The 16,855-nt window shown below is 39.8% G+C and overlaps 1 protein-coding gene across 1 annotated transcript; it reads right to left on the bottom strand.

Annotated features, from left to right (window-relative positions):
• Positions 1 to 245: 245 nt before the first annotated feature.
• Positions 246 to 15,357, bottom strand: SLC48A1 (solute carrier family 48 member 1). The gene is made up of 3 exons (XM_053455910.1): positions 15,138 to 15,357; positions 4,393 to 4,560; positions 246 to 2,561 (listed from the first exon to the last, which is right to left on the bottom strand). Exons 1-3 carry the CDS (start codon positions 15,268 to 15,270, stop codon positions 2,425 to 2,427), a joined length of 438 nt encoding a protein of 145 aa, XP_053311885.1. The 5' UTR covers positions 15,271 to 15,357; the 3' UTR covers positions 246 to 2,424.
• Between the last annotated feature and the right edge of the window lie 1,498 nt (positions 15,358 to 16,855).

The following is a 16,855-nucleotide window of genomic DNA, read 5'->3' as shown; positions in this document are numbered from 1 at the left end:
TGTCCATTTCCTGATAATCTGGAAAAAAATATACATAGACTTATTATGGAACTGGAATTACCATGTTTCCATTCTATGTTTTTGACTGACTGAAGCTGAACTTAAATTCCTGAATTTCTAATGGATGTGCTTACTGGTGTGAATGGAAAGTATATGTTAATAATACAACTTGTCTTCTTTAATAGGTAGTCACAATGCTAAGTTAGAATAATTTTGCATGATTATAGAATTTCAAGCTAAAAAGATATGTAAAATGTGCCATGTTTATTACAAGAAAAACAAAAACAACTTAAACCATGGAAACAGAAATGATAAATATAGAATTCAAATTTACATTTTTACAATATATGGTTTTATGTGATTCTTGAATTTGCCTGTAGAGGGTCCCAGAGGTTTACATTTAAAGCAGGAGACAGCAGGTAACTAACCATTTTACTTCCTCATACATTATTTAGCCAATGCCCAGAAAAAATTTAACAGTTTAAAGATGGTGTTCTATAAAGAAAGGGGGAAAAGTCCAATATCAAATTTTTCGCATAGGTATCCAATTTATAATCCTTTTCTCTCCAAGAGGAGCCAACAGCACAGAGTGGGATAAGCAGACTACGATATAGAACAGGATCTAATGCACACATAAAGGCTTTAGTTTCTGTCAGGATAATAGGCCAAAACCCTTTTGTTGTTGTTGCTGGAATAAAACCTCCTGGACACAGGTTAAGGATACAGGACTGTAACTGAATTTTGACAGCCGAGGACAAAGTAATATGTGAACACTAATTAAACAAATATGATTATGTGGATAAGTTATATGCTACAATGCTCTCTTAAAAATGAAAAGTAAGATAAACAGGAATCTGAAGCCAATAAGAGGGATTGAAGATATTGGTATCTTAGTCTTTTGATGGAACAATTAAGAGGACATTTCTCTATGTTTGACACATCTCTCTCCAAAATCGTCAGTTGAGTACTGGCACATGTTCAACGGGAAAAGATCTGATGACAATGACAATCGGGCCCTTATTTTTTTTGTACTGAAACGCAATGAAAATGTGTTCTTATGACTGTCTTATATAACAAAAATAAGACAGGGTCGTGTAATGAAGCTTATGATCATAAAAAGTAAATGTAAATTAGGCCAAACATGCTCAGAAAGCACCTCCATGCAAGCACAAGCAGAAAGAAATAAACTGAAACACCAACCTCGGAGAACCCATAGCTTCTTAACTCATGAGTAACTATTTGAATTAAGAAACCATCTTCAAAATGTAGATAATGCATCTCATACTTATGTTTCCACTTCTCTTGATTGTTGTTAATCTCCCAATGCATGAAACCTAATCTAAATGTCAGCAAAATACCACAATGAACATGATTTTTAATCATGTTCCACCATCAAAAATATCACTGTATTAGTCCCTGACACAAGAAAGGTTAAACTCAAGAGACAATAAAAATACGGATTATTTATGAATACAATTCTGGTGCAAACTTTGATACACGGTATTAACACTGTGGGAACCAATGGACAATTCCTATTAACTTTTTATTTTTCATTTGTCGAATAAAATGTTTACAACTGGATTTGGCATTCTAAAATAATTATTCAACAGCTAAACATATATGGATTAAAAGCCCAAATGCTGCAATAGGTTTTGATTACAATGGAACCAAATGCAAGCTGAACAGTGACTTTAAAAAATGCTACTGGAAGTTGAGAGATTGTTGTGACTGTGGGCAGAAATTAGAGTCAGCAGCCCTAATGACAGTGCAAAGATTTTGGTCCTAGCTCCTATATGTGAAAGGAACGTATTGAACGGAACTTTGCAGATCTCAGGTGACAAAGACAGCATACATTTCTGATGTTAACATGTAAAAATTACAGAATATGAAAAGAAAAAGACAATCTGATCATTCTTTTGACTGCAATAGTGAAACACTTTTCAGACCTAGCACCTAAATCATTACTACATGCGTAGTGTAGTTTTGCACACATACAGTTTCAAAATGTGTAATTCGAGCATACATTTTATTTGACACGTGACTCAAATGGCATTTACTCACGGAGGATGTCCTTTTTAGTAAAAGAGACTGTCTAGACAATGATAAAGTGACAGTGCTCAGTAATTTTGCGTAAACATACAGTGCTTAATTACTGCTGTCGAAAAAAAGCATTGCAATTGCCCCAAATCTAAAATTAAAAGCAAAATTAAAAACAAATATATAAATACAAGAAATTGCGTTGTTGGAGTAATTATGAGAAATGTTAAAGCAATGTTCAGTCTTCCAACTTTCCTTAGGTCTGGTTTCATTAACTTCACTGGCATAGCCGAGCATGAAAGTTAGGTATATGTATACGCACACACACACACACATACACTTAAAAAAAATCCTTCTCATTGTCCTTATTCAGACCAAGTCTGTGGGTCAGAAGTCACTGAGGATGCTGATGTCAGCAAACTCCTTTCTGTAGCGGTGAGAGTAGAGACTCAACAGGAAAGCCCATTTCATGGACATAAAGCTCCACACACTGGACAAGTATAAGCTCTTCGGATCAGCTATATCTAGAGGTCAAGAGGGAAAAATGCATTAATGATCAGTAAATGAAATTGTAGCTAATGATTTTATGGCAGTTATATACCCTCTAAGGGAATAAAACATGTAAAACACAGCCAGGGCCGGCCTTTGGGGTGTGCGACCTGTGCGACCGCACAGGGCGCCACACTCCAGGGGGCGCCGCCGCCGGGTCCTCCCCCGCCGCCGCTGCCGCCGCCACGGGGTCCTCCGCCGCCACCGCGGGGTCCTCCTCCGCTGCCGCCGCCGCGGGGTCCTCCTCCGCTGCCGCCGCCGCGGGGTCCTCCTCCTCCGCCGCCCCCTCCGCCGCCCCCTCTGCACCTAAATGAAAACGTTGTTTTTTTTGTTGTTGGTTTTTTTAACTTTATTTAACATGGAGGATGTTAAATAAAGTAAAAAAAAACCAACAACAAAAAAAACAACGTTTTCATTTAGGTGCAGAGGGGGCGGCGGAGGAGGAGGACCCCGCGGCGGCGGGGGAGGACCCGGCGGCGGCGGCGCCCCCTGGAGTGTGGCGCCCTGTGCGGTTTGAAGGGGCAGAGGGGGGGTAGTTTGAAGGGGCAGAGGGGGGGTAGTTTGAAGGGGCAGAGGGGGGGGTAGTTTGAAGGGGCAGAGGGGGGGGTAGTTTGAAGGGGCAGAGGGGGGGGTAGTTTGAAGGGGCAGATGGGTAGTTTGAAGGGGCAGAGGGGGGGGTAGTTTGAAGGGGCAGAGGGGGGGGTAGTTTGAAGGGGCAGAGGGGGGGTAGTTTGAAGGGGCAGAGGGGGGGGTAGTTTGAAGGGGCAGAGGGGGGGTAGTTTGAAGGGGCAGAGGGGGGGTAGTTTGAAGGGGCAGAGGGGGGGTAGTTTGAAGGGGCAGAGGGGGGGTAGTTTGAAGGGGCAGAGGGGGGGATAGTTTGAAGGGGCAGAGGGGGGGGGTAGTTTGAAGGGGCAGAGGGGGGGTAGTTTGAAGGGGCAGAGGGGGGGGTAGTTTGAAGGGGCAGAGGGGGGGGTAGTTTGAAGGGGCAGAGGGGGGGTAGTTTGAAGGGGCAGAGGGGGGGTAGTTTTAAGGGGCAGAGGGGGGGGTAGTTTGAAGGGGCAGAGGGGGGGTAGTTTGAAGGGGCAGAGGGGGGGGTAGTTTGAAGGGGCAGACGGGGGGGTAGTTTGAAGGGGCAGAGGGGGGGGTAGTTTGAAGGGGCAGACGGGGGGTAGTTTGAAGGGGCAGAGGGGGGGTAGTGAGGGGGGGCGCCAGAGGAGTAGTTCGCACAGGGCGCCGGAACACCTAAGGCCGGCTCTGAACACAGCAGCCGCTAGGCATGGTACCGCTATCCCTAGTGCTGTGGGCTCCACACTAATGATGCCAAGGGCTCCTAGTAAAGACGCATGAAATACCTTAATGGAAAAATCCATGTGCCATCACCTCTGTAGCACCTATGAACAATGGATTTGATGGTTTGGACTATGAACCCAATAATTTAGATTTGTACTACTAATGTATTATTAATGTACTCAATGAATTATTTTCTTTTTACACCCACAAAAACGTATGTTGATTTTACATAACTATTAGTATGTACTGACCATTCATTACATGGTGTGCCCATAATCTGATAGACTCTTCCTCACTCAGATTAACAATAGAATATAATATAAAGAAAGTGCTCCCAGAGAACAAAGCAAATAATCGACCACTTCCATTATGACATTATAGAATATACAACTATCAAAGTAGGACTGACGATATCCATGTAACGTTTAAGAACCCGACAGAAGAGTAAGTCTGTTGCCCTTTTCTCAAGGAACCAAGAACCAACTCTGTCTTTAGCTGCCACCTTTAGATACTTACGCTGTTTCTGAGATATGGCTACAGCGAGAAACACAATAAATGCTATCAATGCCAGGATAAAGAAAAATGCCCCGATAAACAGGAAGAATCGTAGCCCCTTCAGCCATGTCCTCCAGAAGTCTTGAATGTACATGATGTGTGTGATGAGTGCCCATAGTGCCAAAACACCTGAGGGGAGGGAAAAAAAGTTCAGATAAATAGAGCATGACAGCGTGTGTACATGATGTAGTTTCGATTGATCAGCAGAAACCTGGTATATACCAAACATGAACCAACTCTTGCAAGCATTCACATGACCATCCGATTAACTCAACACAGTAATCTTAGAAATTTGTTACAAAAAAAAAACCCCTCAAAAAACAAAACAATAGCACAGCAATAAAAAAGTCTCTCAAACAATTCAGCATCGTCAGATACCTCCTATAGCAAACCCAGAGTTTACATGAATTGCATATGTATTAATAACAGTGAATACACAAAGTCATTGTATAAAATACACCATACATGCAGCTGCCATTTATGTTAAGTGAGCCTACACTTTGTGGGCTTCTTAAAAAAAGGCTTGCCAAGATCTACAAGATGGCTTAGTTTTAACTATAAGAACTAATACATTTCGGAACATTTATTTTTTTGCACAGTAATTCAGTCTTACAGACTGGTGACACAGAAAGTGCAGTGTCACGCTGCAACGAGCATCTAAATTTAAAGTCAAGAGGGAAGTAAAATACCTGCTCACATGCATTAACCAGACTTGTGACACAGCAAGAAAGCAGAACATGATTAAGGAAAGAATATTTCCACCCAATCCTTAAAAATGGGTTGTATGAAATTGTAACCTAAATTGCTCTTTTCAATAACAGCTACATAAGCAAACTTGTTTGTGGCCTTCGGCTTTGTATAAAGGAACAGTCTGTTTCATGCAGCCCACTAAACGCAGGGTAAGTACATGAAAGGGACACTCCAGCCATCATAAGCATTTTAATGCACAAGATAGCTGAAAGGCTCCTTTTTCATGGTTTCTGCAGGATTTGCCAATTTCTTATCACCCCCCCCCAGCTAAATGACATGGAGGAGATGTGTTCTGATGAATGCATCACCTGCCATGTGATATTACTTGCTTCCAGTCAGCTCCTGGCTTGGCAAAGGCCTTGTTTGCCTGTTTATACATACCCCTGTGTGCATGCATGGAAAGAGCTTCCATCACTTCAAGCAGTGGCAAGAATCAGACTAAGGAGGAGGGCTGCTGAAGCAACAAAAAAAAAAAAAAAAAAAAAAAAAAAAAAAAAAAAAAAAGGGACTTACTAAGCTGCAGCTCCAGGACTAGTGCATACAATGCACTCGGTGGCCCATTTACCATGCCACTTCTGGGTGCTTTAAGCAACCAAGCAATGGCATGAAAGTGTTCCCAATTCAACCTGCTGGTAATTTTTATTTTATTAATAATTTGGTAGATCAACAAACAATACTATATTGAAAAAATTATTTTAATGACAAAATATATTATTCTTTCGGAAGACCTATGATAGAATTGGGAAGTGGCAGGGAAGCGGAAAGTCTCCTTGCGCAAACCATATGATGGCTGTCAAATCTGATTCTGCTGAGCCTGAAAATACTTTTTGTGCACAAAGACAAAAGCAGGAGAATTGTTACGCCTTGTGTGACTCAGCTAGATCAGACCAAATCTGAAAGTGCAGAGTCACTGTGAGCGCTTGCAACCCTGGCTACAATCGCCACGTGTTTGTCACACAAGTCACAAGTCTAGTGAGCCCAGCCATGTGCATCTTTTTTGCTTTACTTTGCTAAGAATTTTTGAGCACTATAAAATTTAAACAAAAAAAAAAAACTATTGCTACTATAGTATGAACAGAAATGAACAAGTTCCAAATGTTCTTACAGTACTTTTGCTTTATTAAAGCAAGCAAAACGTGCTGTTCAACAAATTTAGAGCAAGCTTTAGATACATAATACTTTGTACTGCTGGATGGCATAAACCCTTGAAATAGTTTAAAAAAAAAATAGCAAACCCACCTGTAAGATGTTGCCATGATCTTTAGGGAATCCTTAACGGTCATGTGACATGAGCAGGCACCGATGAGTTGTTGCCATAGAAACTAAAGCTATTGTATTTCTTTTTTATGTTTATCAATATAATAAGACTGACATAGTAGCTCTGCTACGGGTCACTTATTAACAATTAATGTTTTTTTCTAAGTGGTACATAACGGACTGGGGCTTGATAGAACAGCAATCCTCATTGCCAAAGACCACCCAGATCACCAAGTGCACCTCCTCTTTTGTCACATTACAGTAGAGATCAAATTCAAAGTCTGTTTCTAAATGTCATGGCACATAGAACTAACAGTATCAAATGACACTTTAATATAGAAATACGTCGCATACAATAGCTATACCAGCAGTCACATGGTCCAGATATACAGTTCTAAAGCAGAAATAATCACACAGTGTTAATACGGTGTTAATGATGATGGTTATAGGAAAACTAGCTTTATTTTGTTTGGCTCAAACACATGCTTTCGTTTCTATTTTTTTTTCTTACTTGGTACTTTCCTTGGGCGTGTATTTTTTTTTTTTTTTTTTTTAATTAGAAAAACTCTTTGGAGTTCAAAATGTAAATTCCAAAAGATTGAGATGTTCAATAGTTTCCCCATGTTACACATTAACAGTAAGCTTTATTTAATCTCATTAATATTATGCAAAGTGAGAACAATTAAATAAAACATTCTGTGTTGAAGACTGTGACTGTGGAAAGGCTTTGCAACACATGGCTATACTGAACGTCTGTCTCCCAGCAGAGCATATAAGGGAAAAGCTGGCCATGTTTGTGTGTCCAGCAGGCAAATCCTTAAGTGCCAGGATGCATGTCCTAACAGCCATGGAGTCCTGACACCAGAGATTATTATTTGTTTTATATAGCGCCAACAAATTCCGTAGCGCTGTACAATGGGTACCCAGGACATGTAGTATGTAACATAACAGATTGACTTACAGAGACAACAGATGAGGAGGGCCCTGCTCAAACAAGCTTGAGGGATTTAGGGTGTATTACACAATAGGTAAAAGGGCCATTTGTAAGGGATGGACCAGCGACACTAGTAAAAGTTTTGCATTAGAGGGACTAGGAGAGGTGAGATAAAGTAGGCAGAGTAAGAGATTTAGAAATCTGGTTATCTTATGCACGACTTACAGAAGTCTAAACAGGACTTGATAACTAATAATAAATGGCTGCTAATAAAGAGGTTGTGAAGCATATGCCAAACAGAAATTACATCCATAAACAATATTAACGCACCACAGGCTTCCAAAGCCTGGCCTGTAAAATGATGTTATCTCATACCACTGCAGATCATGGGAATGAAAGGCTTATTCTCGCCTACACAGCAGTAACCATAACCTGTCCGTTTCAACATAATGGCCAAGAAAGTTATTGTTTCAACCAATAAAAACAGCTGAGAATTGAGTAAACATAGAAAGAAAAAAGATGAAGTGCAATACTTTTTAAGGACGTCAGAGGTGCCTTCTTCAGATTATGCAAGCATTGAAAATAGATTTCTTCTCTTCTCTCTGTTAAAAAAAAATTCTGTTCCCATAATATTCCTGGAATAACTTGGAGCTCCCAAAGTGGGCTCTGCAAGAAACACAATCCCTCCCTCCTCAAGAATGTAAGCATTTGGCAAATATTGTGTGTGGGATGGGGAAAAAAAAAAATTTGCTTGCAAAAGGACATCATTACACACAACATATTGAGCAATAGCTGACCTAAGCACACAAAAAGTAGTTTAGAAAGGATTTTTTTTTAATTTGTCCTTTATAAATATTGCATAACTGGGTAACTTCTTTAAATGAAAGGATCATTGCACAATTATTAAAGTGACAATGTTCATTTTGTTTGGAGGGGAAATTGTTATGTATGTGCAGCACAATTATTGGCACCTCTATGAACGTATGAGAAAGATATATTTGAAGTACCGTATTAGGTTTTTTTGAGAGCAAATGTTCTGAAAATTACTCCCGGTCTTATATTCAAGATCGTCTTATAATCAGACCTCAAATAGAGGTCTGGCTACAAGACTAAGATTCAGATCCCCTTCTCTGGCAAACCCCCGCTGCTGCCGGCACTTCCACCGGGGCTTCTATGATGGAGCACCAGCGTGACACGGCCTTCCGGTGCTCCTCCATAGAAGCCTCGGCAGAAGTACCAGCCAGCAGCAGCGTAGGTTGTTTACGCGCATCGCACAAACGTTCACCGGCTGCCAGAGAGGAGGATCCCCCACATCGCTGCAGGAGACCTGGATCCTCCTTTCTGCACGCATCGAGCAGACGTTCACCGGCTGCCGGCACTTGACACCAGGGAGTCTGGAGTATGGGGGAAAAGACTAGGGATGCATCGGTAAGTCAGGGGGCAGAGTGGCATATAGGGGGTATAAGGCATATCTGTGGGGCAGATGTGCATAATGGGCGGGCAGGTTGTCAAATAAAAAAAAAATGCATTTTTCTCAATCTTAATTTTTATAGAATATTTACTAGTAAAACTCATATATTCAGGCTTTTTTTTCTAAATCAATATTCAAATTTTAGGGGGTCATCTTATAATCAGGGTTGTGTTATAACTGAGCAAATATGGATATTCCCATTGATATTTTACATTTCTTAGTACACCTGGGTGACTAGGGACAAGAAAATCGTTCAACTGTGACTTCCTGTTTCACAGGGGTATAAATATTAGGTAACACATAGGCCAAATTCCCTTTAAGTGTGCGGCAAAAGTTTGGTGAGCTTCAGAAAATGGGAAGTGGCTATAAGAAAATTGCAAATCATTGAAAATGCCCATTTCTAAACATCAGGCCAACTGGAAATGTTATGAATAAACCTGTATTGACTAAAAAGGTGCCAATAATTGTGCAACGCACATATTCAACACTTTTAATTAATTTTATGGATAAACCTGTGTTGTGTTAGCAATTATTTGATATCCATGAGAGCAGAGTATTGTGTAATTTTTGCGGAAATGATCAAAGGTTTAAACAAACAGTTTTTCACAGCATAATTTGCCAATATTAGTGGAGGCCACTGCATAAGGGATTTATCAAGTGGGGTGGGGGTTTTTAAGAGATAAAAGTACATACATTTTAATGTTTCCTTTGCCATACATGGGGGGGGGCTTTTTTTAACCATCATGTAATAGGATCCAGGGTTTGCTTTAAAAGAGACATTTAATTTCCCTGACAGACCCTTGGAAGACGAATGCACATTACTCAGTCAGTACTTAATTTGAATGTATATATTAAACAAGTAGTCAGATGTGGGGGATTTGTGTATTTGCAAAACACCACTAAAACTAAAAGGACCACACAGCTGTCTTACGCATTAAAGTGCATATAATGGCTGGAGTGTCCCTTTCAGGAACACGGATGGCTTTATTTGTCCCAACAATAAATAAAGAAAAATATCCACATGCAAAGCTTAAACTATAACTAAAACTATAGCAAAACTATTAAGAATTTAGTTATACATATTCCGCTGTACTGTATAATGTAGCTCCAGCTTCCCGGAGGGAAAAATGAGTCCAGACTCCAGAAAATCAAAGGGTTAAAGTAAAGTTGCAGCTTTCCTGGAAGAAAGAGGACTCCCTGCACCTTGATCTTCTGATATTATACAAAGAAGCAGTCACGCCAGTCTCTTGTGAAACAGATCTTTTTATTTCGGGGAAATCCAAGCGGTGAATCGGTGATAAACATTGCTCAAAACACTTTTCCAGCAGCTGCTAACAGGCTCATAATACAATCCCCTCACTTTGGGTTCAGGATCAAAATGCAGCCGTGACGCTGCGTCACTGACATACTATCCTGCTTAACCGGACAATTAATGCCCCAGGTAACCTTGCTGAACAAGCAGTAAATATACTACCTATCCGGATATAAGTTTGGCTGGGGTTGGGGGAAAGGGGCAAATGCTTATACATTGATAGGACAAAAAAAAAATCCTTCCAATCCCTGTATTAACAAACCGAGTGTTACACAGTCGCCATAAACTGTGCCAGACTATAAACCCAAACCCAATTATCACAAATGGAAGATTCGATATGCAAATTTTCTATGGTACCACTATTAAATACGAATGCGCTAAAGTTGTTCTATAATGGAGTTTTGAAAGAGTTTTACATAAATTTAGTGCACCAGAAGAATCAAAGAGAGCCTAAATAGTGATAGTTACATTAAGACACACACAATTAGAGATTAACACAAATCAGATGTTGTGACTCAATTTAATTTTCATAAAACAAAACCTTTGTTAAATATTTAATTAAAATGGCTAATATGCCAGTAAATCTGTATGGTGAAATAATTAACTAAATAATTTACTCATGTTGCTGTTACAGACCCACCTCTAACACTTCAAGTGCTAAATTATCCTAGGACCTTCTCGTACATCTGCAGGAACTCCCACTACATTTTCTTATTACCATTATCAGATTAAACAAGGTTTTTGAAAATATTGTGCTATTTTTTTTTTATTTTATCTGTTCTAGCTTTTTGCATAACAATGTTTTTAGGCAGCTGAATATTAACTATTTGTGTGTGTTTTATGTCAGTTATCCGAGACCCATCTATTAGGAAAACACCCTTACTACTTATCAGGAGACAGAACTTGGGTATCCCTGCTCACTGTCACACTTTTCTCACGCTCCTGACCTCTCCAGGAACAGATGCCGAGATGCACAGCGGATTGAAGTCTACTTCCCTTAGACCCTCTTACCACAAACAAGGTACGGTTAAAAACCACTGACTCGCCTCTAGTTGCCAAACGCAAAATTGCAAGTGCAAAATTTCACCTCACATTGTCCTGCATCCTTTAGAACAGGACAATGTGACTACCCCCAAAGCTGACATCCCTGAAAAGTTAATGATCACCTCTACTCCTTATATCTATAGTCCCTATGATTGCAAAAGTAGTCTCTCCACTCAGACCCTCACAAGTGGTTACTCTAACAATTGTACTATTTTTATGTTTCAATAAAAAAAATGTAACTTTGAACAAATACATTGTATAGAAGTCCTACCTGTTTTGGTGCAACCATTTACTATAAACTACATTGCATTCTTCCCTTTGGGAGCATTTGGGAACTGCTCCTATTAGGTTGTAAGCTCTTTGGAGCAGGGCCCATCCCACATGTTTCTGTAAGTCAAATATGTTATATACTAACGGTATGTTAGGGTTACATATTCACAAGAATTTTTTTTTTATGGATTTAGGGACAATTTTTCAAATTTCTCCCTGAGTTTGGGAAAATTTTATTCCCCCGTGTGTCTCAGTTTAGTGATATCTAGCGGTAAGAGGATGGTGTAAAGGGTAGAGCTGGGGTCCAGTTAGTATATAGTGATAGTTTTAGGTTAAAGTTATATAGTGTTAGCGACAGAGATGATCAGATAGGTCACTGACTATTGATCAGTGAGACGATCAATGATCAGTGACTTAAAGGGTCATTAATCGGTCATCGGATAGCATTTGATTAGTGTAAATTGTAATTGTAATTGCTATGACTTGTACATGACACTGATATTAATTGATGAGACTGGTCAATAATCAGTGACCTAACCAGGCCATAGTTAAAAGAAAAATAAATAGTAATGTGTGTGTTTTTGTAACTAGGATGATACTCTCTATCTCTCTATGACAGCTGTCACTGATGGGAGGGAGAGGGGGCTGATAATCCTGATCACTCATATTGGTCAGGAGTAATCTGATCATCATTGTTCTTAGTCTGTCAATCCTAGTCTTGTCATACTCCTTGAATATATGTATTGTATGAAATCGCTGCGTAAATTGTTGGTGCTTTATAATTTAAAATAATCATTGGCTCTGCAGTAGTTTCAATATGCAATATCAGTGCAATATCACCACATGCAGCTGTAAATTTAGTTTCTATTTTGGTGTTTTTTTTTTAACAAGGCAAAACTGCTGCCTAAGAAAAGTCATTTTACAGAAAAAAGGGAAAGAAGGTGGGCAAAAACAAAAATTCTTAAAACGCAGATGCACCTCTGCTGCAGCAATATTTCAGTGAGATTTCTCAATCACTTATGTAATATACAGGGCCAACTCACCCCTACTCGCAGGATACGTCTGCCATTGTAGGCCCTTCATAACAAATAATATGAGAGAGTTAAAACCACCTACCACTTTATTGAATAGACCTCAATGCGCTCTCTCCTCAAAAGCAGACTTTGTACCCAGTAAGTAACATTTAAAAAGGGACCACTCCGCATGTGCTGGCATGTGTGTCCTCTTAAAGTACTGAAATGTGTATTCATGACTTAAAAAATGCCAACTTCCTGAAGATGCTGTATCTCCAAAGTGGCACTGTTTATACCCTCTCTTTTCTCTGCAGGTTATGCCAGTTTTGGTACCTAACAGCAACAAATCATTCACAAAAAGTCATTCAATTGAAATGAATGACCATGCTTGCTAAGCATTCTCACAGGGGGTCCCACTAGACACCTTGGTACTCTCTCATGAGCCAAGGGTGGAGCTGGCTGAAGAGAAGTTTGATAGAACACAAGTCCAAAATGGCAAATAGCTGGGGCTTGGGAAAGATAGAAACTGTATAGAAGGGGATTACAATGAATCTATCTATCTATGCATGAAAAAAAAAACAGTTCATGTAAAGATTAAACTAAATTTATTATATGCATTAAAGTGCATATGCGTTCTTGTGTACTTTCCCAGTGGAACATTAATCACAGTCTCTCTGGAAGATTAAAGGGCAAAGGCAGAAAGTTCTAACAAGAGATGCAAAACTTGGTTATCCCGAAAAAAGACATAATTAAAGCATTGGGATTTGTTTAAATTCACCCTAGTGATTAAACAGTGTTTTATTGGGGTCCATCCCAGCCTTTCTTGCAAGACTAATTTGCCAGGGGTGGCTCTTCATAATTATAAGCTGTAAAATTACTATGGAATCTGCAGGTGCCATACAAATGAATGTAAAGTTCAAACCACAACTCTCATGCCAAGGCATGCTTTTTTATGAGAAAGATTAAATGACACAATACTTTTAGGGTGTTATTTTATTGTGCTAAGTTTACAAGCAGTTTAGGGCAGTACTAGTAATCAGGTACGCTGAGATTACTCCTTTAACTTAATGGAGCATTTCATTCTCTTGAGATTTTAGCAGACAGAACAAGAAATACCATCACAGAGCTAGAATCAAATACCATAGCACAGAAAAAAATTGCCAAATCTAGATTGATTTCAATTCATTTAAAAACATCAGTTAGAAACACAGGACTTGACGGCAGATCAGAACCATTTGGCCCATCTAGTCTGCCCATTTTTTCTTATGGGAAGACTTAAACCTTAATTAGTCCTCAATCTTTATGCCGATCTCATGCACATTTAAACTGCCTTACTGTTTTAGCCTCTACCACATCTGCTGAGAGACTGTCGCATTTATACACCACTCCTTACATTGTATCTAAGTCTTTGGACCTCTATTTTCAGATTATGACCTTATATTCTGACATTTCCCCACACATTATATTGAGAGAACTGTCATCACCCGTCTTTAACGTTGTGTAGGGCAGTTTGGAGTATCCGTATTAGTCCAGTTTATAAGAACGCAAAAAAACAAACAAACTGAATGTTGCAGAATCTTGTAATACCTTTTTATCGGACTAACAGTATTTAAAATAATGGACGAGCTTTCGGGAAATGCTTTCAACTTGATAACGGGAGGACTCTCGAAAGCTTGTCTATTATTTTAAATACAGTTAGTCCGATAAAAAAGGTATTACAAGATTCGGCAACATTCAGGGTTTTTTTGCATGTTGTGTAGGGTAAACCAGCGCCTACATAAGCCTGTAACTTGCTTACTTTATAAGTGGGGCATGAGTGACATTCACAATACTGCTTTAATTTGCCTAGCTGCTATAGTGCCAGTCTTTGCAGCAGCAACAATACCTCTAGAATGTTAAACAGATATCATAAAAACAAGCAACTTTGTATAGGAATCAATTAGATGTACGGTACTTCCAGGATGCGTGTATTATATACACATATCACAGGGCGATTTCTTGCACTACAGTCTTACAATCTTGTATGTCATAAAATACTTTACAGCTGCACTTATTCGGTTATCAGGCGCCCTTAAGCCCCATGGTTTTTCACAGGAAAAAAAAAAGGTTAACGGCCATTGTTTATTAATGTTAAATATTTGTTAATACCAAATACTTGTGCTGTTTAGCAACATGTGAAACTTACATAATAAGATCCAGCTTGGCACCTAAAAGTACTGCAAAAAAAGGTACATTTTGTGATACCAATCTCTCTCCAGACATAAATTTGTTTACAGATACACACCAAAAAATGCCATGTATATATACACACACACATATATATATATATATATATATATATTATATGTGTACACACACACACACACACACACAGTAAGGCTGTACATTGGCACAGGGTCTGCTTGCTCTCTGTTTACACACATCCACTTACTTATCAATATCGTCTCTCCCCCCCCATGTATTGAATAGTTCACCCCACCGCTACTTCTTCCACCATCTTTCTCCCCCTCTAATTGATATCCACCCCCACCACAGCACCATAAACACCTAAACATACTAAACATCACCGGTCCTCTGTGGATGACGTAAGAATGTTTACTCGCCATCATAGCACACCTGCAAGTAATCATGTAACAGGTTAACACTGGCCTTTACCTGATAAACCCCCCATAGCCGCAGTCCATGGCTGCACGAAAGCGATATTCCACACCAGGAAGGCAGACAAGCCGAAAATGGTCCCCATGGCTGCATAGGCGACGCGAATCCAGAGCCTTGTAGTGACCGCCATGGTTAAACCCAACCAAACCGGAGGACTGTGAAAAACATACACCCGCCCAGCCAGTCACGAAGTCGGTTTACAAGTCCGCCAGCTATGCTCGGGCAGACCAATCAGCGCACGCGTAGTGGGATGGGCTACAAGGCGCAGCCAATAAGCGATCACAAAACGCTGACCTCAAGAATGACGACCGCCATACTTCTGTTACTAAGCGAGAGCCTGTACGCGTTGGGCAGGCTGGTGTCAGGTTGGGAGAGTGTGAGGGACCACCTGTATCTCTGAGCTGTAGCTACAGGGACTCGTGATTTATATGAGGAGAAGTCTATCTTTGGCGGTTGAGGGCGAAAATGTATAAATAAAGTATTTAATGGTGAATTCCTTATATGTATTGGTGAGAGATTGGGGAAGCTCAGCATTAGACGTTAAATTGTTCAACGGGCAAAGTCTGAGGTAACACCACAGGGCTGTAAATTCCTTCAGAGGTAGTAGGGAAATTGCTTTGTGAGAAAAGGCAATCGTGAAACCATTGGAAGCAATGGTTTGTTGTGGATTTTCATGAAATGGTCAAGCATGCAGATTATTTTAAATTGTATATTTCTAGTGGGAGGGATGTTGGGTTAGGATCTCATACATTCGATGGGGTGGAGGAGGTTTCTAGGCCCCAGAGCTGTTAGTATGGGTAATAGGTTCAGGGAGGCTAGGTCAGGGGTTTTTCAAACCAACATGTTTGTGTGAGGATGGCGGGAAGGTCACTTCAGATCTGGCAGTACTGGATCAGACCGATTCACCAAGCACCTGATGAGGGAGTGCTGTACTGGGGGGGGGGATTGGGGAGTGTTGAAGTAGATTTTAAGAAAGGATGTAGGGAGGAGGGAAGAGATAGAGTTAAAGGAGTAGCTGGTGTAGACTCATGGCAGGACTTAACTTTGGGAAATTGTGAAAGGAATGGTGGGTTCAGCATAGATTAGGAAATTGCTAAACCGTACCATGTTAAAAGTTTAACTAAAAGCAGATTAAAAAAGACTTGTGGTAACCTGGCATGCTAGGAAATGCAAGAGGCTTATCAAACAAAATGTGGAAATGTAAGTAACTGGCAAGTGATGAACAGCACGGCCTAATTTGTATCACAGACAAGAAGTGTATAAATTATACCTTTGCGACAATGGCTGATTTTATTTTTTGTACCCTTTGTGTCAATGACAATTCTCTTTAACATTTCTGCGGTGCTTGTGTTTAGCTGTAATTTTCTTTTTCGTCATTTACTCAACACACACAAGTTTTTATATATTTTGACAAGTAGGGCTTTCTTTAGATACCATTACTTTGATCGTATCATAATCTAAAAAAAGAAAAAACTTTGACTTTTACTTGAAAAATCTTTTAGTAATCTACAAAAGCTAATGAAAACTTTGTCCTCATTTTAGGAATGTTTTTTTTATAGGGATGCACCGAAATGAAAATGTAGCCTGCACTTGTCTAAAACTGAAAATCACTCCCCACCACCATCTTAAAAAAAAAAAAAATTGTCATCAGAAATCACACTCCTATCATGAGCAGCCAGTACATGCTGGAATCTGGGTTTGCCTGGGCATGATAG

This window comes from Spea bombifrons, chromosome 2, assembly GCF_027358695.1.
Source record: "Spea bombifrons isolate aSpeBom1 chromosome 2, aSpeBom1.2.pri, whole genome shotgun sequence".
Taxonomy (NCBI): Eukaryota; Metazoa; Chordata; class Amphibia; order Anura; family Pelobatidae; genus Spea; species Spea bombifrons.
This window is presented reverse-complemented; position numbering and strand designations above follow the sequence as displayed.